Below are 23,386 nucleotides of genomic sequence, written 5' to 3' on the forward strand. Positions count from 1 at the left end.
AGTGTTCCATATGGGAACCAGAATTAAAATATGCATGGCATGTATAATTATTTTATAAATATTAACTAAATAAATGAAAATATTAGCAACAGCTAAAACAATTGCAAACTTTTAGAATACAAAATGCTATCATGCTTATTACATCAAAAAATACCATATAAAATAACTCTTCAAAACTAAGATGGGTTGCACAGAGAGGGACCAATATCCCAGCAGGAACATTTGCTTTTACCATCAATCGAGGGCTAAACAAGATTGGTGTGGCATGGGAATCCAAAGAGTTGTTAGTGAAAAGTTCAGGGTTACATAAATGTAAGCCTAGCAATCACGATAGCCACGTTTACAGTAAAGGGGCAAATAGGGCCATTGCTTTAAAATGCATCTATTTCAATGCACATAGTTTATAGGTAAGACAGATGTAATGAGGGCATGGATTGCCTCTAGGTGTTGGGTTATGTGGCTATAACAGAAACTTGCCTGAGAGACAGGCAGGACTGGCAGTTCAATGTTCTGGGACATTTGGTGACGATGCTTTTGGTGAAGGAAGTGTTGCTTTTTTGATAAGACATAGCAGTAGTGCATAAGGAAGATCTTCTTGAAGTATCATCTAACAAGCTATTTTGGTAGAAATTAGAAGTAAGAAGGGGATGACCACTTTGGTAAGGCTGCATTATACACCCAGTGGGAATCTGAAAAGCAGATGTGTAGAGAAATTGAATATAGTTGTGACAATAGTAGTGTAGTGCTGGTGGGATTCTGAATTTTCCCACCATTGACCAATCCATCCAAAGGACAAAGGACCTGGATGGGGTGGAATTTGTGTGATGTATCCAAGACAGTTTCGTTATCTTGTATCACTTTTTCCCCAAGTAGAAACCAACTGGGAGAGTCAAACTAGGGCAGGACCTCCATAGTAGATTCCAGGGCAATGATGAATGTTGCAGAACAGAGTGAGCTGGGAGTACAGGTGCACCATTTATATTTACCTGGTGATCACTTGGTTATCAATGTTTAATTCAGAAGTGTATGGAGTAAGTTAAAAAGGTCATTGAACAAACTGAAGCTAAGAAAACCTGTAGAGGCTTTGTTTTGTAATTGATCTATTGCACAAGATGAACCTCTGATATTTGGAGAAGGTACAAATAAAATACATCTTCCTCTTAGGAAAACATGCAACACTAAATGCAGGTTCAATGCCAACAGAGAAGTAATCAAATTTTCCACATTCTTTCCAAAATATTAGGAGACAGAGTTTCATTGTCCTTTGAATCTACAATCAAGAAATGAAAGACAGTCTAAATCCACCTAAAATCATTTTTTTATTACACCAAGTTGAATGGCTTAATTCAAAAACATGGTGAAAGAAGTCAGAGAATTAAGAGTGTGCATCCATACTTAGATTATCTATTGCTACAGATTGATCAGCAGCCAAATCCACAGTTAACTGCAACTGCTTCATCTATCCCCCTGACTGTTTAATAGGCTTACAATGAAGTAGCCCTATGCCAATAAACAGCTTGAGCCAAGAAATACAGTTGATACTGAGCAGATTAAGAGCAGTACATTTTTAACAATTTAATCTGAAAGGAAGGGATTTAACAGAAGGATGACAGAACTGGATTTCTCTTGCACAGAGCCAGTATAGCTACCAGCAAGTTCATTATTTCTACATTCTCGAGGGAAACTGAAACATCGTAAAGACTTGCATGGAAAAATCAGAATCAAAGTTATTATCAGTAACATACATTGTGAAATTTGTTGTTTTGTGCAAGATATAAAAATTACCATTAAAAATAAATAAAAAGCGCAAAAGATAAATAATGAAACCAATATTCAGAAATCTGATCGCAGTGGGGGAAGAAGCTTTTTAAGAAACATTGAGTGTGGGTCTTCTGGCTCCTATACTCCTTCCCAATGGTGTCATAAATAGGGTACATTCTGGATGGTGAGGGTCTTTAAGGACAGATGCTGCCTTACTGAGGCACTGTTTTTGGATGATATCCTTGACAGCAGGAAGGGTTTTGCTCGTAATGGAGCTGGCTGCGTCTACATTCATCTGAAGCCTCGCGGTCCGTCAAACTGGAGTCTTCTTATTAGGCTGTGATGCAGCCAATTAGAATGCTTTCCACCGTGCACCTGTAAAAAATTGCAAAAGTCCTTGGTGGCATACTAGATCTCCCCAAACTCCTAATGTAGTAGAGCCTTCTTCATGACTGCATCAATGTGTTGGGCCCAAGATAGATCTTGTGATGTTGATGTTCAGGAACTTGAAGCTGCTCACCCTTCCCATTGCTGACTCCTCAATGAAAACTGGCATGCGTCCTCCTGGCTTCCCTTTTCCCAAGTCCACAATCAATTCCTTAGTCTTGGTTATGTTGAGTAAGTGCAGCGTGGTTATTGCAACACCACTCAACCAGGCAATCTATCTCACTCCTGTACACTGCCATCTGAGATTCTGCCAACACCAGTGATGCCATCGACAGATTTATAAGTGGCATTTGAGCTGTGCCCAGTCACACAGTCATGTGTTTAGGGAGTAGAGGAGCGAGTTAAGCACATATCCTCGAGGTACATCTGTGTTGACTTTCAGCAAGGAGAAAATGGTAGTAATTTTGGCAATATTCCAGCAAGCTTCACAGACCTTTGGGTGAACTATTTAGAACAGACACAGGAACAAGTAACGAACTCACTGGATTCGTTCAGTTAATCTGAGCAAAGCTGGTGAATGCACATGAGTAATTCTGAATTTCAGTCACCCGTTACTTCAACTCTCCCTCCCTCTTCGACTTTGGACTCTAATTCCTTATAGAAGTTTCAGGAACAGCACTTCATCCTTTTCCACAGCACAATGCAGCACTCAGAACCAATATGAAATTTAACAAATTCAAGTAACCAGCCCTTTCATCTTTGTCAACAGTTGTGGCCATGCCTTTCTGTTTGAGGTTTCTTTTTCAACCTTCTGTCTCTAACAACTCTTTATCATATAGTTATTGATTTAATAACTTGTTCTGCACCTATAAACAAATATCCCCTCTGTTATTCACTGTTCCTCACACATCTACACATTTTCATGCTTTTTTCATTACTCATCAAATGGTTTTAGTTCTCTCCCCCAGGGTGCTGTTTCACCTGCAGAATGATTTCAGAACCTTCTGCTTTGAACGCAATTCTCCAACATTGACTGATATCATGGATACTCAAACAGTACTGGAACATTCTCAAAGAAAACATTGATAATAGCACACACAAAACACTGGAGGAACTCAGCAGACCAGGCAGCATCTCTGGAAAAGAATAAATAGTCAATGTTTCAGTATTCTGCATAGTTCGGAGGGCGGAGCTTAGTCAAGATGGCGCTAATCGGCGACTCCTTTGCTTGCATCTTCAGAAAAAGCTCTATTGCCATCTTTAATATCTTTATTTTTCCCTTGCAGGGTTCTTTTGAAGACCCTGACCTGGAGTTCAGATTCAGATTCAGATTCAGTTTATTGTCATTTAGAAACCACAAATGCAATGCAGTAAAAAATGAGACAACGTTCCTCCAGAATGATATCACAAAAGCATATGACAAAACAGACTACACTAGAAAATCCACATAACGTTTGGCAATCCCCAATCCAGAGTCCGGACAGGCTGTTGCGTATTAATATCGCGCTACCGTCTAGCGCGTTCCCCGGAAAGGAGCTCCAATTCCACCAGACAAAGAAGACCAAAAACTAAAGCTACAAGACCTGCACAAAACCACATGGTTACAACATATAGTTACAACAGTGCAAACAATAGCATAATTGATAAAAAAAAAGTCTATGGGCACAGTAAAAAATAGTCCAAAGATGTTAAAGGACTATAAGTTTAAAAGAAATCACCACACAGTTTCCACAAGTCCCCAGGGTCCTGACAGACTCGCCATCCCATGCCGGCAGCAGAAGGGAATATCCCTGCTATGGACTTCCATGGCGCCGTCCGACTCAGCCTCGCAGATGCAGCACACACCGAAAGCAACCTGACCGCAGCGAACTCCGAGTCCGTCGAACCTACGAGCCTCCGGCACAGCTTCTCCGAGCACCATCCTCTGCCGAGTGTATTAAGACGGCCCCGCCAACGGCCATCAGCAATGCGACCCCGAGGACTGAGGACCTGTTCTTCCCAGCAGAGTCCTGGACCTCACAGCAGCAGCAGCAGCAGCAATGAAGAAGGTCTTCCTGGAGATTTCCCGATGTTCCTCCGTGCTCCTACGTCCATTTTCAATCAATTATGATTGCGCACGGCACCCCGCTTTACAAATAACAGATAATCAGCTCCGGAGTGGTCGCTGCAAGCTGCGTCGTGCCGCCATCTTGGAATCACGCTGGTTGCATGCTGACTTCGGTTCTTTGTGGGAATGGGACCCACTCTCGGGGTGTCATGACTGGCCATTATCTGACATGACAAGGACATGGCCTAAGAGTTTGGCTCGCCTTTGGAGGTGTAGGATCTTGGGGCTCTGGAGACGGGTGGATTGAAGGTCGGTGTCCCGACAGACCATTGTGTCGTGGGACCTGGAAGATCTTTGGCTGTGTGCCCAGAGACCGGAGATCTTTGGGTACAAAACTCGGAAAAAGTGACACAATGGACTTTTAACATCATAAACCAGAGAGTTGTTTGTTTTTTTGAAACGGAGACACCTCTTTCTCCCTTATTATACGGAGAGAGAGCCTGTGGTATGTCGAATACCGGGTGAACAAGTAGTCTTTGGGGTAACTGCAAGTCTGTATCTTTGTTGTTGCTTTGCTCATGCTTGAGTGCTCGGTGGTGGGTGCCGATGCTCTTTTTTGCTGGGGGGGGCTCGTGCTTGGTGCCACTTAGGTGCGGGAGGGGAGCTGGGGGGTACTTTGGAGCTCGAACATTTAAAAGTCGTTCATTCTTCAGGGCAATCCTCTTTTTTTGTGGATAGTTGCGAAGAAAAAGCATTTCAGGATGTATATTGTATACATTTCTCTGACATTAAATGCACCTTTGAAACCTTTGATCTTCACCTTCCTTCTCAGTCCTGAAGAAGGTCTCAGCCGTAAACATCAACTGTATATTCTTTTCCATAGGTACTGCCTAACCTGCTGAGTTCCTCCGGTGTTTTGTGTGTGTGTTGCTTTGGATTTCCAGTACCAGCAGGCTTTCTCCTGTTTGAAAATATTGATAATTTTTCTTGCATAATAAACAAAAATGTGTTCCATCATTAGAGCTCAGCTAACTTTAATGACGTCTATACTAACAGACTCCATCAACTAACAGTCAGCTACGAGCTTGTGAAAATCTTAAAAAGTAAGTCTTCAGATCCCGTAAATCTCCGGCATTTTTTGTGCTTGTTTTAGATACCAGTCTGTTCCTTCAAGTATCACAAAGCTGAGGCTACTTCTTCATGTGAGGAGATTCTTTCCTGTGCATAACCTGCTGTTTCTTTTGTAATCAATGTAAGAACTGCAGATGCAACTGGGATTGACTTAACTAATATGCTTTGGAAGAATATGCAAAACACAGGAATGATTAATTAATTATGAAGTATCTATCACACCTGAAATCAGCTTTAATTCAATCCAAGAGTATTAAAAAATTATACTTTGTTTTGTAATTCAAATTTTTATTATTATTTATTCTTATTTTACAAAGCAGCGCAGCATATTATAGAGCAGATACAGTACAGCATATTTACACAGCCATCCCATGACAGGAAAACATATAAAACTAAGAAACAGAAAAAAGCTTCTAATTTAAGTTTAAATTAACATACAACCAAAATTGATCCCACACATCTTACACTTTTCCCTCACTGTTAATTCTTCCCAACATGTGTTCATATGATGAAATCTACTGAATTTCTTGGCAAATGTTTCCTCTGTGAAGAAACCAAAATTCCTTTAGAGTCCTATCCACAAGTTAAAATACTAAAAGCTTTCTTTCAATCAAAGGGATTGTTGAACATAAAAAATTAAACGCTAACAATGTTGTGCATCAGGCACATTCTGATATTTCATCTGAAAATCAATGGTTCTGAAATTCCACCCACATTCTCTCAGTCTTTACAGATCCAGTAGGTAGCAGATCAGCTGAATGACAAAAATCCTAAAATTCCTGCTTTTCAGGAGTCTCATCCAATCTCTCCTGAGAGATCAGCATGCCTCCCATTTAAGTCCAGCTTCTTTGCAGTTTTTTGCATAAGATGGCAATTAACATAAGTGAGCAACAAAAAGGCATAGATTTATTTAGCATGGAAACAGGGAATTCAGCCAAACCCATCCAGGCCAACCAATGTGTACCTTCCTCAGCACTCACTACTCTTTGGTTGAAATAGGTTCTTCTTAAATGTCCTCTAAATCTCAACTCCTTGCTCCTCGCCTGAAAATTCTAAAGTCTGGGATAATGATTGCCAATCAGAGCATTACAGCAGAGCAACAAATTCTTCAGTGCATCTAGATCATGCCAACCCATTCTTCTGCCTTGTCCTATCTACCTGCACCCAGACCATATCCCTTCAGAACCCTCCCATTCATGTTCCTATCCAAACTTCTCTTAAGTACTGCACTTGAACCCACATCTATCACTTCCTCTGGCACCTTGCTCCACACTCACACCAGCCCATGTGACGAAGATCTCCCCTAAGTATTACACTACGAATCCTATCACTAGTTCTAGTCTCAACCAGTCTGAGGGAAACAAACCAGCATGCATTCTCCTATCTATACCCCTCACAATTTAGTATAGCTCTATAAGATCTGCCCTCATTCTCCAACGCTCCAAGGAATAAAGTTCTTCATGTCCTGGCAACATCCTTGTAAATTTTCTCTGCACTTTCAAGCTTATTGCTATCCTTCCTGTAGGTAGGTGACCACAACTGCACACAATACTCTAAATTTGGCCTCAACAATATCTTATCTAACTTCAGCGTAATGTCCTGACTCATGTACTCAATGCCCTGATAGATGAAGGCCAATGTGCTGAAAGCTCTATGATCTATCTAATTGTGATACCACTTCAAAAGAATTACGGATCTGTATCCCAGATTGCCATGTTCTATCATGCACCTCGGAGCGCTAGCATTCACTGTTCTAATCTTACCTTGATTTGTACTCCAAAGTGCAACAACTCACATTTGTCTGCATTAAGTTCCATCCGTCATTTCTCAGACCATTGTCCCAGCTAGTTAAGTTCACATCCTGCACATCCTTTAACTAGGCCTCAGTAACAGTAACATTATAGACTCCCTTGTTAATTAGAGCTATAAACTCATTTATTTTCCTAGTTATATTCCTTGCATTAAAATAGATGCAATTTAGCTTTGAGTTCCCTCGAAACACTCTGCCTCATTTGTTCTGCCCACATGATGTCCTCCTTTCTCCAACCCAATACCACCATGAATCTTAAAAACTCTCTTAAGCATCTTCATTGTATAGCATAGTATAGACAAAAATGACTTCGATGCAATACAATGGTAAATGCTGACCATCAATTTTCTGCCATTTTAAAAAACTAAAACATGACTGAAAGTCCATTTAAATATGTGAACCACATTTGTACATCACTGCCATACTTTATACTCTTGCTAAATCTGATCAGAAACTTTTATTTGAGAGTTGGCATCACTGACCAAAGTGTAATTATATACAAAGTTACTGTAAACAAATGTCAACCCAGGAAGGAAATATGTTTCACCTGACGAATATCCTGTAAAAGCAATATTTTCCACAAAGGGAAGGCTTAAACAATAGCTCAACTTGTTCTATTATTAATGCCAAATATCAGAAAGCATATTCATGCTTACAGGAACATTGCTTGCATGTTACTAGATCATGATTTTAAAAATACTGTGTAACAGAAAGATGTTTTTAAATGCTGTAACTTATAGTCCCTTGATAGTTACATCATGGTGCGAGGGGAGGAAGTCCTTCATATTCAAAGTACAAGAGGTCTCATGCATCACTTACAAAAGGAAACTTTTATTTAACTTAATTAATTCCTTATTTTTCCACAGACTTCAATGTGCGACTGTGCGTGTTGAGAGAGAAATGGAAGAATCCAGGGGATTTTGTAGGAAAGATGGGAGGCACCAGGATGATGAAACGGCATAGAATGGGACACGTGCATCAAGTTTCAGTTGAGCCACCATGTAGTGTTGGGGAGCTCGGAAATGCAATCCTATTAAAGTCTGAGGGTGAGAAAGGGGTTATGGTCAGTTACCAGATTGAAATATGGTGCCTCTACCAACACTGAGCAGCTTGCTGAACAGGGAAGGGATGGAAACAAAATGATCACAAAAAGGAACAAACTGAAATCAAGTATACCGTGTTGGATACTGTTGGGGAGGGACAACCTACCAGGGTGGAGCTACAATGACCAGATCTCTGGCACTGTGGCTCAGAAAGGAAGGGGACAGAGGAGGAATGCAGTGGTGATAAGAGATTCCAGAGTTGGAGGAGTAGGTGACAGAATCTGAGAACGTAATAGATAGTACGTTGCCTCCCAGGTACTGTACCAGGGTCAGGGACATCTTGGATTGACCCCAACATTCTAAAGAGGAAGCATGAGTGGCCAGTAATCTTGGTACTTATTGGTACCAATGACAGAGGAATGAAAAGAGAGGAGGTCCTAAAGAAAGATTTTAGGGAGCTACATGAAAAGCTGAAAAGCAGGACTGCCAGAATAATAATCTCTGGATTTCTGCCTGTGCCACATGCCAGTGAGGGTAAGAATAGGATTATTTGGCAGATGAATGCATAGCTGAGGAACTAGTGCAGGGGCAGGGTTTCAGATTTATGGATCGTTGGGATCTCTTTTGAGGACTTGTACAAAAAGAACGGGTTACATCTGAACCCAAGGGGGACTGATATCCTGGTGGAGCTGGAGCTGTAAGAGAGGGTTTAAAACTCATTTGGCAGGGGGATGGGAAGAGGAGTGACAGGGCTGTGGATAGCAATGTTGGTTTACAAACAGATTAGGTGTATAGTGAGACTGTCAGTGAGGACAGGCAGATGATAAAACAAAATTGCAGAGGGACAAAACTGAAAATGGTGACAGATACTGACTGAAGTGTTATATTTGAATGCACACAGTACAGGTATACAAAATACAGTAGATGATCTTGTAGCACGGTTGGAGATTGGCAGTTAATGACATTGTGAGTATCACAAAATCAAGGCTAAACTACAATTGTAGTTGGGAGTTTAATATCCAAAGATACAAAATCTATCAAAAGGACAGGGGTAGGCAGAGGAGTTGGAGTAGCTTTGCCAGTAAAAAATGAAATCAAATCTTTAGAAAGAGGTGACATAAGATGGGAAGATGTAGAGTCCTTGTGTAGTGTGAAGAAACTGCAAAGGTAAGAAGACCCTGATGAGAGGTATTTACAGGCCTTCAAACAGTAGCTAGAACGTGGTCTACAAACAACAAAGGGTGATAGAAACCGCATGTCTAAAAGACAATGTTATGTTAGTCTTGGGGGATTTCAATATGCAGGTAGATTTGTAAAATCAAGTTGTTGCTGGGTCCCAAGAGAGAGAACTTGTGGAATGCCTCTGACTTGGCCTTTCGGAGCAGCCTGTGGTTGAGCCCACTAGGAGATCAGCAATTCTGGACTGGGTGTTGTGTAGTGAACCGGATATGATGTGGGAGCGTAAGGCAATGGAACCATTAGGAAATGATGATCATGATGTGATAGAATTCACCCTACAATTTTGAGGGAGAATTTAAGATCCGGTTTGTTGGTACTACAGTGGCGTAAGGGGAATTACAAAGGCATGAGAGAGAAGCTGGCTTAAGTTGATTGGAAAGGAACACTACCAGGAATGATGGCAGAGCAGTAATGGCTGGGGTTTCTAGGAGCAACTCTGAGAGCACAGGATAGATACATCTCAATGACGCTGAAGTATTCTAAAGGTAGGATGACACAGCCATGGCTGACAAAGCAAGTCAAAGCCAACATAAAAGCTAAAGAGAGGGCATATAACAGAGCAAAAATTAGTGGTAAGATAGAGGATTGGGAAATTTTTAAAAACCAACTGAAGGCAACTAAAGGGGGGGAAGATAAAATATGAAGGTAATCTAGACAATAATATATTATAGGCCAGATGTTGGAGTTGATTGTTAATGATGAGGTTTCAGGGTAATTGGAGGCACGTGACAAAATAGGCCAATGTCAGCATTGATTCCTTAAGGGAAATCTGTTGGAATTTGTTGAAGAAATAACAAGCAGGATAGACAAAGGAGAATAGGTGGATGTTGTGTACTTGGATTTTCAAAAGGCCTTTAATGAGGTGCCGCACATAAGGCTGCTAAGCAAGATAGGATGGCTTTACAGGAAATATACTAGCATTGGCTGATTGGCAGGAAGTAAGAGTGGGAATAAAGTGATCCTTTTCAAATTGGCTGCTAGTGACTATCGGTGTACTTAAGAAAGACGTGCTGACATTGAAGAGGGTTCAGAGGAGGTTCACAATAATGATTCTGGGAATGAAAGGGTTATCATACGGCTAACGATTGAAGGCTTTAGGCCTGTACTCACTGAAATTTAGAAAAATAAGGGGAGAATCTCATTGAAACCTATCAACTATTGAAAAACCTAGGTAGAGTGGATATGGAGAGGATGTTTCCTTTTATTAGAGAGTCTAGGACCAGAGGGCACATCCTCAGAACAAAGGGATGCCCATTTAGAAAAGAAATGATGAGAAATTTCCTTAGCCAAAGGGTGGGGAATCTGTGGAACTCATTGCCATGGGTGGCTGTGGAAGCCAGATCACTGGGTGCATTTAAGGTAGAGGCTGATAGAAGTTAATTAGTCAGGGCATGAAGGGTTATGGAGAGATGGCAGGATAACAGGGTTGAGAGGGAAATGGATCAGCCATGATGGAGCATTATGGGCTGAATGGCCTAATTCTGCTTCTATGTTTTATATAATCCAGAAAGAACTGCGACCAATGGGATCATGGTTCAGCTGTGACTGGCTTTGTGGCTGTGAACTCACTTTCATGAACTTTAGTACTGAATGTCATTTCCTGAATTTTTAGTGTTTGATTGATGTATTCTTACTTTTTGCACTGTGGGTTTGATCGTGTTCTTTTTAATGGGTTCTATTGAGCTGCCTGTAAGGAGAGAAATCGCAAGGTTGTATAAAATATACATACTTCGATAATAAATGTACTTTGAACTTTGAAATTCAAATATATGATGAACATTTCCTTTTCCTCTGCTGTGTGTCAGGTAAAATTAGTTGACAACCCAAGCTGACACAAATTTTAACTCTCTAATTAATGTGTGCTATACTTGCTATATAATCCTATTAGCATGCTGTAGTGTACACATGGCATTTGAAATTCACCCATTTAAGACAGTAGCGTCAACTGCTGAGGCAGACATAGTCTGCTTAGGTAAATACTAATGAATTTATCGGCAGAAGATTTGGCCAAGTGAGATCAAGATGTCCATTGCATTTGGATATCACTACACACACCTGGAAAACTACATACTTGCTGGTTTCCCTGGTGTTTATGGTGTATATATAGCCATGACTTGTATGTAAATGTAGATGGTGGGTTAGTAAATCTACAGAAAGCATAAAGATTGGTGGTATTATGAAGAGTGTAGAGGGCTGTCAAAGATATGGGTGGAAAAATAGCTGATAATCTTTAAGCAAGAGTGATGTGTTGTACTTCAGGAGGCTTAATATAAAGGGTGAGTATACAGTTATTGAAGGACCTTTAACAGTATTAATGTACAGAGGGATCTTGGGGTCTGAGTCCATAGCACACTGAAAGTGGACATGCGATTAGATAGGGTGGTAGAGCAAGCATATGGCATCCTTGCCTTCACTGGTCAGTGCATTGAGTACAATAGTCAGGAAATGATATTGCAGTTACATGAAAGTATGGTTACCCTGCACTTGGAAAATTATGTGGCTCTTCAGCCGCTCCATTACAGGAAGAATGTTGAGGTTCTGTAAATGTCAGAAGAGGTTTACCAGGAGCAACACCTTATATTCCATCTGGGTACCCTCCAACCTGAAGGCATGAATATCGATTTCTCCTTCCAGTTGTTATGATACCATACCCCTCCTTTGCGAGAATCGCAAGAGCCCTAGTGAAGGGGGGGGGGTCAATGACCCAAGAGAGAGGGAGACGTGCTGAATACCGCGTTCCACCGGGATGCAGAATAAAGCGACCCTGACTATTGTCTCATGAAGACCACATGTAAAGCCCTCGGGCAAAGTGGGCTGGTTGAGAGAGAGAGTGACACCTGCGATCCCGTGAGGAAGTATAAAGGAGGGTCTGGGGGGACGACCCCTCCAGACGCACCAAGGAGACACGATAGCGATCCCGTCGTAGCGGGAAGCCATTTTGAAGGAAGCCACGTGCGTTAGATTCCGAATCGGGAGTCTGTGGCTGGAATCACGGACAATTACTTTTAACTAACAACAGGAAAGCCTGCTCCCCTGATTCCACGCCTTTGCTTCGTAAGGACCTGGGCAAGTGTTCCTTTTCTCACCAATCTCTCTCTCTCTCTCTCCAACACGGGAAACTCAGCGGTTCCCAAAAGGCTGAAGCCTGCCGACTTTTGAATGACTGTTATATTTTTTCCAAATGGACAAGATATTATCCCCTAGACAACGATAGAGCTTATTTCTTATTGAGTAGTACTACCCCTGCGCTTTAGATTGAGTATTGATGACGTGTGTTATCTGAATGTTTGTATTAACCTTACATTTGTGCCCCTTTATAAATAAAAACGTTTGAAAATGGTACCATCAGACTTCAGCGGACCTCTCTATCTTTGCTGGTAAGTGATCCAGTTACGGGATACGTAACACAGTGAACAAATTCCCACTCTCCCCACCTTCCTCTAATCTCTGTGATGTTTGCAATTGTTCCCATGCATACAGATGTCACAACATTCCTAGTAAGCAAAACAAAACTGAACTTAAATACATAATTATTCTATGGATAATATAGTTACATTAAATATAATTAAGGAGTTTAAAAATATGCAGTTTAACTAAAGTTACCAATAAAATCATACACACTGAACAAAATTTGAATGCAAAAATTACCTATGCACAATGAATAAATTTACTTAATTTCAATATTTAAACGCTTCAGGATATATGATACATTTTTTTGAATATTGTGTAAAACTGCATAGATTATTTTATGCTCCAAATCCGGAGCAACTGATCAAGACCAACAACCTTTGTTGATTGTCCTGGTTAAGCTGGTGATTTCACAGCAAAATTAAGTTGTACAGGAAACTGAAGTCACTTAAAAGAAAAACAAGAGAAAATTTGCAGATGCTGGAAATCCAAGCAACACAGACAAACTGCTGGAGGAACTCAGCAGGCCAGGCAGCATCCATGGAAAACAGTACAGTTGACATTTCGGGTCAAGACCCTTTAAATCAGATAAGATACCTGTTATCCAGGGGACGAAGACATTTTCCTCAACAGCAGTAATTTATTAGCCTCAATTGTATGTGGTTTTGAACTGATAATCTTGTGGCTATAATAGAGGCTTTCAATTTATCTGCTTTAGTACCTCATGGAGTTACTGGTCACATTTAATGAAAACCTCCAGTTAGTACAAAAGCAGCACCACCCTCTAATTTATTATTGTCATCCAAGACCTTGTAATATTCAATCTACTGCTTCAATGGCTGCCTTGTCAACAATTACGCATTTATTCCACCATAAGTATTTCAGATTTTTTCGTGCAAGTTCCCACACAATGCTACATATTAGTGTCCCCATATTTGTCAAATTTGAAATAAATTTAAAAGCCAAATGTGTCATACCACCTCCCCCCCACCAGCCAAAGTGTTCAAACAACGCCCGATGATGCCATGGCCAGGGTAATCATGTTTTGTCTTCAAACATTAGCCAAAAGTGTTATGTTTTTATCTGTTCGCTAAAAAGTATATAAAAGAAGATATTTCTGGTCATCATAAAAAGCCCCAATAAACATATTCAAGGCATTTTCCTGGTATCTCATGAAACTTTGATCAGTCTCCTGCATGTATTTATCTAACTGCTTTAAATTAGGCTACCACAGAAACTTGGTGCTCAATTTTTCCAAATTCTCTTTGAATTTGAGGTAGACCACCCAGATATTTAGTACCTCAAAAACAAAGATCTATTTTCAATTGGGAAAATTTAAATTATGGTCCCTTTGGGCTTTGGAGAGCTCCCTCTAGAAGGTTTGAGAAAAACAGACTGCAGAGCATATCCTATGCTAAATCTAACTTACATGCAAAATTCATATTTCTATATTGTTTCTTTACTGAGCTATGCATAGGATACACAGCCATTCTATTTTAAAATACATCTTCAAATCGGAATCTACCCACCATTCTACTTCCATTACTGCTTGTGTTTCTGTCCCAAACTTGTACATCTTTATTCTAGACTTTCCACCAATTGATGATTCAAAGAGAAGTGCATAAAACCTCATGCTTTTCTGTTTTTATGACCTTCTGCTTGGTAGCACAGAAAATTTCAAATTACTTCATTAAACCTAATGTCTCTTGAATATTTAATAGCACTTTATTTTTTGCAATAACTTACATTCATTGTGCTCAAAATGCATATCACAAAATTAAAGCAGTGTCAAACAAGCCTGGATAATTATTTACTTAAAAATAACTTGGAAAATTTCCAGAGGTCAAATGTTAATAAATGGGATTTGTACAGCTGATACTTGATGGTCAGCAGAAATACTGTATGGTATAACAAGGGATTATTTCTGTACTATATAACAATTCATTAATACCTCTTGTGCACTGTCCTCCACACGTTTCACATTTGTATTCTCTGGAGAAGCTGATGGTGGGGCCGGCGCTCTCCGTTTCTTTACGTCCAACGTCCTTGCAACATTGTTAACAGATAATGATGGATTCAAAGCAACTGACCGTGCATTTACATTTGGTGTGGAGGGAAGAGATGAATAGTCCTGCCATTGAAATGGAAAGATAAGTGATTTACTAAAAAATGTATATCCAATCTATTATTTCAAAAATATTTTAACTCTTTTGCTGAAAATCGGAAACAAAAGCAGGAAGTGTTGGAAGTACCCAACAAGTAGTATCTCAGAGAAAACTGAGTCAATATTTCACATGTAAATAATATTTGAATAAGGAGATTCATTCATCTTCCACAAATTACATACTCCCCAGATGGATCATTCTCAATAGGCCTTCACTACTCTCTCAAATGATACCACTGTCATTTGGCTTCACAGTCTAGATAGATAGATAGATAGATACTTTATTCATCCCCATGGGGAAATTCAACTTTTTTTTCCAATGTCCCATACACTTGTTGTAGCAAAACTAATTACATACTAATTAATTAATCTCATTTTATCACTAAATAGAATCCATGGTCCAGATGAATTGTATCTACCCTTTTTAATAGAATGTAGCAGGTGCAGGTCAGCTAGCATTTTGAGTCTACTTTTCCATTCATCAAATCATGGCTGGACTTTAATCTGAATGCCATTTTCCTGCACTGTTCTCACATCCCTTCATTTCTTCAGAACATCCAAAAAATTTCTGCAGGCTCCACAATAATGACATATGCACAAGGTGCATTGAGCTGCATCTCCTTAGAGATCGTGTTAAGGAACTGGAGCTGCAGCTCGATGATCTTCGACACATTCAGACAAATGAGGAGGAGACAGATAGGAGCTACAGGGAGGTATTCACACCTAAGTTGCAGAAGGCAGGCACCTGGGTGACTGTGAGGACAAGGAAAGGGAATAGGCAGCCAGTGCAGAGTACCCGTGTGGCAGTTGCCCTCAATAATAAGTATACCGCTTTGGATACTGTTAGGGGGAATGACCTACCAGAGAGGAACGCAGGAAGAGGATCTCTAGCACTGAGTCTGTCTCTGTGCTCAGAGAAGTGTGAGGCAGGGAAGAGGCAAGCTATAGCCACATGACCATAAGATATAGGAGCAGAAGTAGGCCATTCAGCCCATTGAGTCTGCTCTGCCATTCAATCATGGGATGATCCTGTTCTTCCAGTCATCCCCACTCCCCTGCCTGCTATGTCATGCAGGAGCTCTTCTACACTTTAGTGTAGTCTGGGGTGAAGTACGTTTTATATTTTCTTTTTTTGGAACACTCTGCCATGGCGCTGCAGGACACTAAACCGAACTGATGGACAATGAAAGAGAGAGAGAGGTCGACTGTAAAGCCCGCCCACAGAGAAAACTGATAGGTCTACTTAGCACAAAGACAGACCAATCAGGATGCTCCTCTGTAACTCTCTCGCTACATCTGTCACTCGCTCTGTCTCGCTTTCTCTCCCTCTCGCTCCCAATCTTCCCAATCCTCTATCTTCCCACTAGCTTTGGCTTCCTTGTATGCCCTCTCTTTTGCTTTTACTTTGGCTCTGACTTCACTTGCCAGCCATGGTAGTGTCCTTCTTCCTTTCAAAAGTTTCTTCTGATTTGGAACATATCTGTCTTGCACTTCCCTCATTTTTTGCAGGAACTCCAGCCATTGCTGCTCTGTTGTCCTTCCTGTTAGTGTCCCTTTCCAGTCAACTTTGGCCAGTTCCCCTCTCATGCCATTGTAATTTCCTTCATTCCTCTGACATATCAACACATTGGAATTTAGTTTCTCTTTCTCAAATTTCGATAAGGGATTCGTTGGTTAGGGGAACAGAAAGGAGGTTCTGTGGATGAGAATGATATTTCTGAATGGACTGCTGCCTCCCCTATGCCAGGATCAGCAAATCTCTGATCAAGTCCACAGTATTCTTAAGTGAGAGAGTAAGCAGCCAGAAGTTGTGGTCCACATTGATACCAATGACAGGCATAGGATGGGCACCAAGGTCCTGCGAAGTAAGTTCAGGAAGTTAGGTGCTAAATTAATGAACAGAACATCCAGGGCTGTGATCTCAGGATTGCCACTCGTGTCACATGCCAGTGAGGCCAGAAATTAAAATTGTACAGTTTAACATATGGCTCAAGAGTTGGTGGGGGAGGAAGTGTTTCAGGTGTTTCAGTCATTGGGCCCTCTTTCAGGGAAGGCGGGACCCAAAGGTAAGGGACGGTTTACACCTGAACTGGAGGGGGACTAATGTCCTATCAGAAAGATTTGTTAACTGCATGGGGATTCAATCAGAGTACCAGAACAGATAGTGGAGAGGTTGTGGAAAAAGATGTTGTTAAACCTACCTACAAAGTCAGGGAATCAAAAGCATGGTGGGACTAATGTTCTCAGCTGCGTATATTTCAATGCAAGGATATTGTAGGAAAGCAGATAAGCCCAAGGCATGGATCAGTATGTGGTATTATGACACTGTAGCCATTAATGAGACTGGGTTGCCGGAGAAGCAGCTCAATTCTCCAGGGGTTCCATTGTTAAGGACATGATAGAGCAGGAGGGATTAAAGGAGGAGGGGTGGAATTACTAGTCAGGGAAAATGTCACAGCTGTGCTCAGTTAAAACAGATTAGAGAGCTTATTAAGTGAGGCTTTATGGGTAGAACTGAGGAATAAAAAGGTATGACCACATTAAAGGGATTATATAATAGACTACTCAACAGTCTGCGAGATTTAGAGGAGCAAATTTGTACTTTGATCACAGACTGCTGCAAGAAACATAAGGTTGAATAGCAGGTGATTTTAATCTTCCACATATTGACTGGGAATCACATACTGTGAAAGGGCTGGATGGAAAGAGTTTGTCAAATATATTCAGGAAGGTTTCCTTAAACAGTACATAGTTGTCCCAACAAAACCAACAAAAGAGTGTGATACTGGATCTCATTTTAAGGAATGAGAAAAGGCAGGTGACCAAAGTGTGTGTAGGGGATCACTTTGCATCTTATGAGCATAATGTCATTGGTTTCAAGGTAATTATGTAAAAGCATAGGTCTGGTCCTTGGGTTGAGATTCTAAATTGGGGAAAGGCCAATTTTGATTGTATCAGAAAGGATCAGGCGAGCGTGGATTGGGATAGGTTGTTTCTAGCAAACACATTCTTGGTAAGTGGGAGGCATTAAAAAGTTAAATTTTGAGAGTACAGAGAGTATATATGCCTGTCAGAATGAAAGGCAAGAATAACAGGCTTATAGCACCTTGGTTTCTGAGTGGTATTGAAGTCCTGGTTAACTAAAATAAGGAGGTGCATACTAGGTATAGACAGGCAGGAACAAATGAAGTGCTTGAGGAGTATAAGAAATACAAGAAAACACTTAAGGAAATCGGGATGGCTAAAAGAAACCATGAGGTTGCTGTAGCAGACAAGGTGAAGAAGATTCCTAAGGGCTTCTACAAATATATTAAGAGCAAAAGAAAAGCAAGGGACAAAATCAGTCCTCCAGAAGAACAGAATGGTAATCATTGCATTGAATTGAAAGAAATGGGGGTGACCTTAAATGGAAGTTTTGCATCTGTGTTTACTCAGGAAATGGACAGAGTGTACAGGTGTGAGGCAATACTGCAGCAAGGCCATGGACACTATACAGATTACAGAGGAGATTTTTGCTGTTTTGAGGGACATTAGCATGGATGAATCACCAGGGCCTGACAAGGTGTTCCCTAGGGCCTCGTGGGAGGCTAGCGCAGAAATTGTAGGGACCCGAGCAGAGATATTCAAAACATCTTTAGCTAAGGGTGAATTAGCTAATTCAGATAATTGGATGATTGCTAATGTTATTCCATTGCTTAAGAAAGGCTCTAAAAATAAACCAGGAAATTATAGGCCAGAGGGCCAAACATCAGCAGCAGGAAAGTAATTGGAAGGTGTTCTAGGGATCGAATATATAAGTTTTCAGATAGACAGAGACTGATTAGGGAGTCAACATGGCTTTGTGTGGGTAAGTCACGTCTAGCTAATTGTATAAAGATTTTTGAAGAAGTTATCAGGAAAGTTGATGAAAGCAAGGCAGTGGATATTGTTTACATGGACTTGAGCAAGGGCTTGCACAAGGTCCCGCATGGGAGGTTGGTCAAGAAGGTTCAGTCACATGGCATTCAAGATGAGGTAGTAAATTGGATTGGACATTGGCCGCTCAGAAGAAGCCAATGAGTGGTCTCCCCACTGACTGGAAGCCTGTGACTAGAGGTGTGCCGCAGGAATTGGTGCTGGGTGCATTGTTGTTTGTCATCTATATCAATGATCTGGATGATAATGTGGTTAACTGCATCAGCAAACTGTAGATGACATCAAGATTAGGGCTGTAGTGGATAGTGAGGTAGACTATCGAAGCTTGCATCTGAACTGAGGCCTGGACCAGCTGGAAAAATGGATGAAAAATTGCAGATGAAAGTTAATGCAGACAAGTGTGAGGCATTGCTCTTTGGGAGGACCAAACAGGGTATGGTAGGCTTTACACAATGAGCAGTAGAGCACTGAGGAGTGCAGTAGAACAGAGAGATCTGGGAATACAGATCCATAATTCATTGAAAATGGCATCACAAGTAGATCGGGTCGTAAAGAATGCTTTTGGCACATTAGCTATTATAAATTCATGCACTGAGTGCAGAAATTGAGATGTTATATTGGAATTGTATAAGACATCAGTGAGGCCTAACTTGGAGAATTGTTTGCAGCTTTGGTCACCTACCTACAAGAAAGTTGTAATTAAGAGTGCAGAGAAAATTTACAAAGATGTTTACAGGACTTGAGGATCTGATTTATAGGGAAAGGTTGAATAGATTGTGGGGAGATTTGATGGAGATACCGTATACAAAATTATGAGGGGTATAGATAGGGTTAATGCAAACAGGCTTTTTCCACTGAGGTTGGGTGAGACTGCAACTAGAGGTCATGGGTTGAGGGTGAAAGGTGAAATGTTTAAGACCATAAGATATAGAAGCAGAATTAGACCAATAGGTCCAGCGAGCCTGAGCCACCATTTCATCATGACTGATCCAGTTTCAGGGGAACATGAGGGGGAGCTTCCTCACTCACAGGGTGAGGAGAGTGTGGAATGAGCTGCTGGCACAAGTGCTGGATGCGGGGTTGATTTCAAAGTTCAAAGTAAGCGTTGTTACCGAAGTACATATATGTCACTATATACAACCCCAAGATTCATTTTCTTGTGGGTATACTGAACAAATCTATACAATAGTAACTATAACAGAATCAATGAACGAGTGTCAAACTAGGGCTTTCAACCAAAGTGCAGAAGACAACAAACTGCGCAAATGCAAAAAGAAGAAACAATAATATAAATAAATAAGCCATAAATATCAAGAACATGAGATGAAGGTTCTTTGAAAGTGAGTCCATTGGTTGTGGGACCATATCAATGATGGGACAGGTGAAGTTCTGTGAAGTTATCTCCTTTGTTTAAGAGCCTGATAGTTGAGGGGTAGTAACTGTTCCCTAACCTGGTAATGCGAGTCCAAAGGCGTTTGTACTTTCTACCTGATGGCAGCAGCGAGAAGAAAGCATGTTCCAGTGGTGGAGGGTCCCTGATGATGGATGCTGCTTTCCTGCAACAACACTTCATGTAGACGTGCTCAATAGTTGGGAGGGCTTACCCATGATGGACTGGGCCTTATCCACTACTTTTTGTGGAATTATCCATTCAACAGCATTGGTGCTTCCATACCAGACTGTGATGCAGCCGGTCAATATACACTCCATTTCACATGTATATAAGTTTGTCAAAGTATAAGATGCCATGCTAGGTCTCCGAATTCCCCTAAGGTATTAGAGGTGCTGCTGTGCTTTCTTTCTAATTGTACTTATCTGCTGTGCCCAGGACAGGTCCTCTGAAATAGTAACACTTAGGAATTTAAAGTTGCCGACCCTCTCCACCTCTGATCCTCCAAAGAGGACTGGCTCATGGACCTCTGGTTTCCTTTTCCTGAAGTCCATAATCAGTTTCTTAGTCTTGCTGACATTAAGTAAGAAGTTGTTGTTATGACACTACTCAGCCAAATTTTCAATCTTCCCCTGATTCATCAACGCCTTTGATTCGGCCTATGACAGTGGTGTCATCAGCAAGCTTGATTATGACATTGGAGCTAAGCTCAGCCATACAGTCAAATGTGTAAAGCAAGTAGAGCAGAGCGCTAAGCATACAGCCTTGTGGTACACTTGAGCTGATGGAGATCATGGAGGAGATATTGTTGCGAATCTGAATTGACTGGGGTCTACAAATGAGGAAATCCAGGATCCAAAAGCATAAGGATTTATACTGAGGCCAAAGTCTTGGAGCTTATTGATCAGTTTTGAGGGGATGATGGTATTAAATATTGAGTTGTAGTTGATAAAGAGCATCCTGGGGTATGCAGATTTGCTGTGCAGATGTTCCAGGGTTGAATGAAGAGCCAATGAGCTGGCATCTGCTGTGGACTGTTGCTCTGCTAGGCAAACTGGCGTGGATTCAAGTTGCATCTCAGGAGTTGATAAGTTTCATCAACAACCTCTCAAAACAATTAATCACTATGGATGTCTGTGACACTGGTCTTTGAGGCAGGTCACCATGCTCTTCTTGGTCACTGGTATAATTGAAGCCTGCCTGAAGCAGGTGAGTACCACTTTTAGCCAAAACGAGAGGTTAAATATTTCAATGAACACCCCAACCAGTTGTCAGCACAGGTCTTTAGTACATGGCCAGCTACTCTGTTGGGGCCAGGTGATTTCATAGGATCGCCATCATAGGATCATCAGCATATGTGGGAGTTCATGATGGTTTCTCCATGCTTTGACAGTCAAAGTGAGCATAGAAGGCATTGAGCTCATCTGAAAGTGAAGCCCTGCTGAAGACTATATTGTTAACCTCTTATAGAGGTCACAGTACTCAAGCCCCACCACAACTGTTAACCTTCCTTCATTGACTCATATTTAGACCAGAATTGCCATTTCGCCCGTGAGATGTCTTTCTGGAGATCGTATCAGGACCTCTTGTAACTTTCTTGGGCACCAGACTTGAACAACTCTGAATTGACTCTCAGCATTTTGCAGACCTCATGTTTCATCCAGGGCTTCTAACTGGGGAATGATATTGTGGGGACACACTCATCTACAACTGTTTTAATAAAGTCCATTACAACCATGGTGATCCAGAGATGAGTCTTTGAACATGGCCCAGTCCATTGACCTGAAGCAATCTCGTAGCTGCTCCTCTGCCTCCCCTGACTACATTGTTGTTGTTCTAATCTCTGGAGCTTTGCTCTTTAGCCTCTGCCTGTGTGCAGGTAGGAGAGGGACAGCTAAGTGATCTGATTTACTGAAATGTGGCCTGGGCATCGAATGGTGGGCATTCCTTATCTTAGTAGAGTAGTGGTCTAGTGTGTTGGGACATCCTTGGACTTTAGGTGGCAGAGAAGAACAGAAGGATTTTAAAGCACAGATATACCACTCACTACAACTTGTACTACATTCTAGCAGGACCAGAAAAAGTGCAATTTCATTCCCAGCTGCCACTATGGAATTAAAACTTGTTTTCTATCTCAGTAACCCAGCATGTTTGTGTGAGACTTTTAGGAACAAGGGAAATCCAACTTCAGCCCTGCAAATGACTTTCTGCAGAAACTGCTGTCCATTTATCCAACACACACATAGTGGCATGGTCTTTGCCACAACTTTCATTTCATAGTGCAGTATCTAATAGCAAAGGTCTATGGTAGTTCAAGCTGAAGCTAGTCAAGGTGTGTGTGCTGTGGCCGAAACTTTGACCATTCTATATATCAACTCTTCGTGTAAATCTACTGTAGATTATTGCTACTGTATATAGGATTCCCTTACTGAAAGACATTTTGAGGTTATCACAGCTCAGCAATCAGTCTAGCAGACGGTGAGGGTTGCTGACGCCCTTCCTTTGAAGTTCAGATCTGTTGTTCTCTCTGAGTGCGAGTTTCTCTTATCCCGCCAGCGCCATCAGCCAATTAACCCATGTTCATGATGAAGTATCAGAATCAGGTTTAATATCATTGGCATATGTCATGAGATTTGTTGCTTTGCAGCAGCAGGACATTGCAACACATTATAATAAAAACTATAATGTAGTCTGAAGGCAGATTAGAGCTGCACGTGGACAGTTGCAACTCTCTCCACCACACATGAAAGTAATTCACCATCCGACTTGCAGTCATTAGTGAACAAGGTGCAAAAATAACAGGCCGGGCAAAGGTATGTGTAGGACTGACTATGAGAACGTGCCGTGGTTGGTTGTTAGTTAACAACTGTATGGTTTTAGTCTTGACTTGATGAATTAAAATAACTTGCATGATGATCTGCTTGGCTTTACATTTCAAGTTTGTAAAGGAGTTGATAACCCTCTCAGACATCTCATGTAAGGATTGTCCTTGCTGTTTTGACTTGATTTCTGTGTATGGCCCACAGCATGCAGTACATCAATTTTAGGGAAGTGACACTTATTTGTTATTCTCCAATTACAAGATTTTATT

The 23,386-nt window shown here is 41.1% G+C and overlaps 1 protein-coding gene across 6 annotated transcripts in view; it reads right to left on the reverse strand.

Annotated features, from left to right (window-relative positions):
* cobl (cordon-bleu WH2 repeat protein) overlaps positions 1-23,386 on the reverse strand; it is a 263,076-nt gene that overhangs the window by 103,005 nt on the left and 136,685 nt on the right. For all 6 annotated transcript variants that reach the window (XM_073054338.1, XM_073054333.1, XM_073054337.1 and 3 more), the window contains one exon: positions 14,778-14,957. In XM_073054338.1, the coding sequence (XP_072910439.1) occupies positions 14,778-14,957 (180 nt within the window). The remainder of the gene's footprint in view (positions 1-14,777; positions 14,958-23,386) is intronic.

This window comes from Hemitrygon akajei, chromosome 8, assembly GCF_048418815.1.
Source record: "Hemitrygon akajei chromosome 8, sHemAka1.3, whole genome shotgun sequence".
In the NCBI taxonomy this organism is placed as follows: Eukaryota; Metazoa; Chordata; class Chondrichthyes; order Myliobatiformes; family Dasyatidae; genus Hemitrygon; species Hemitrygon akajei.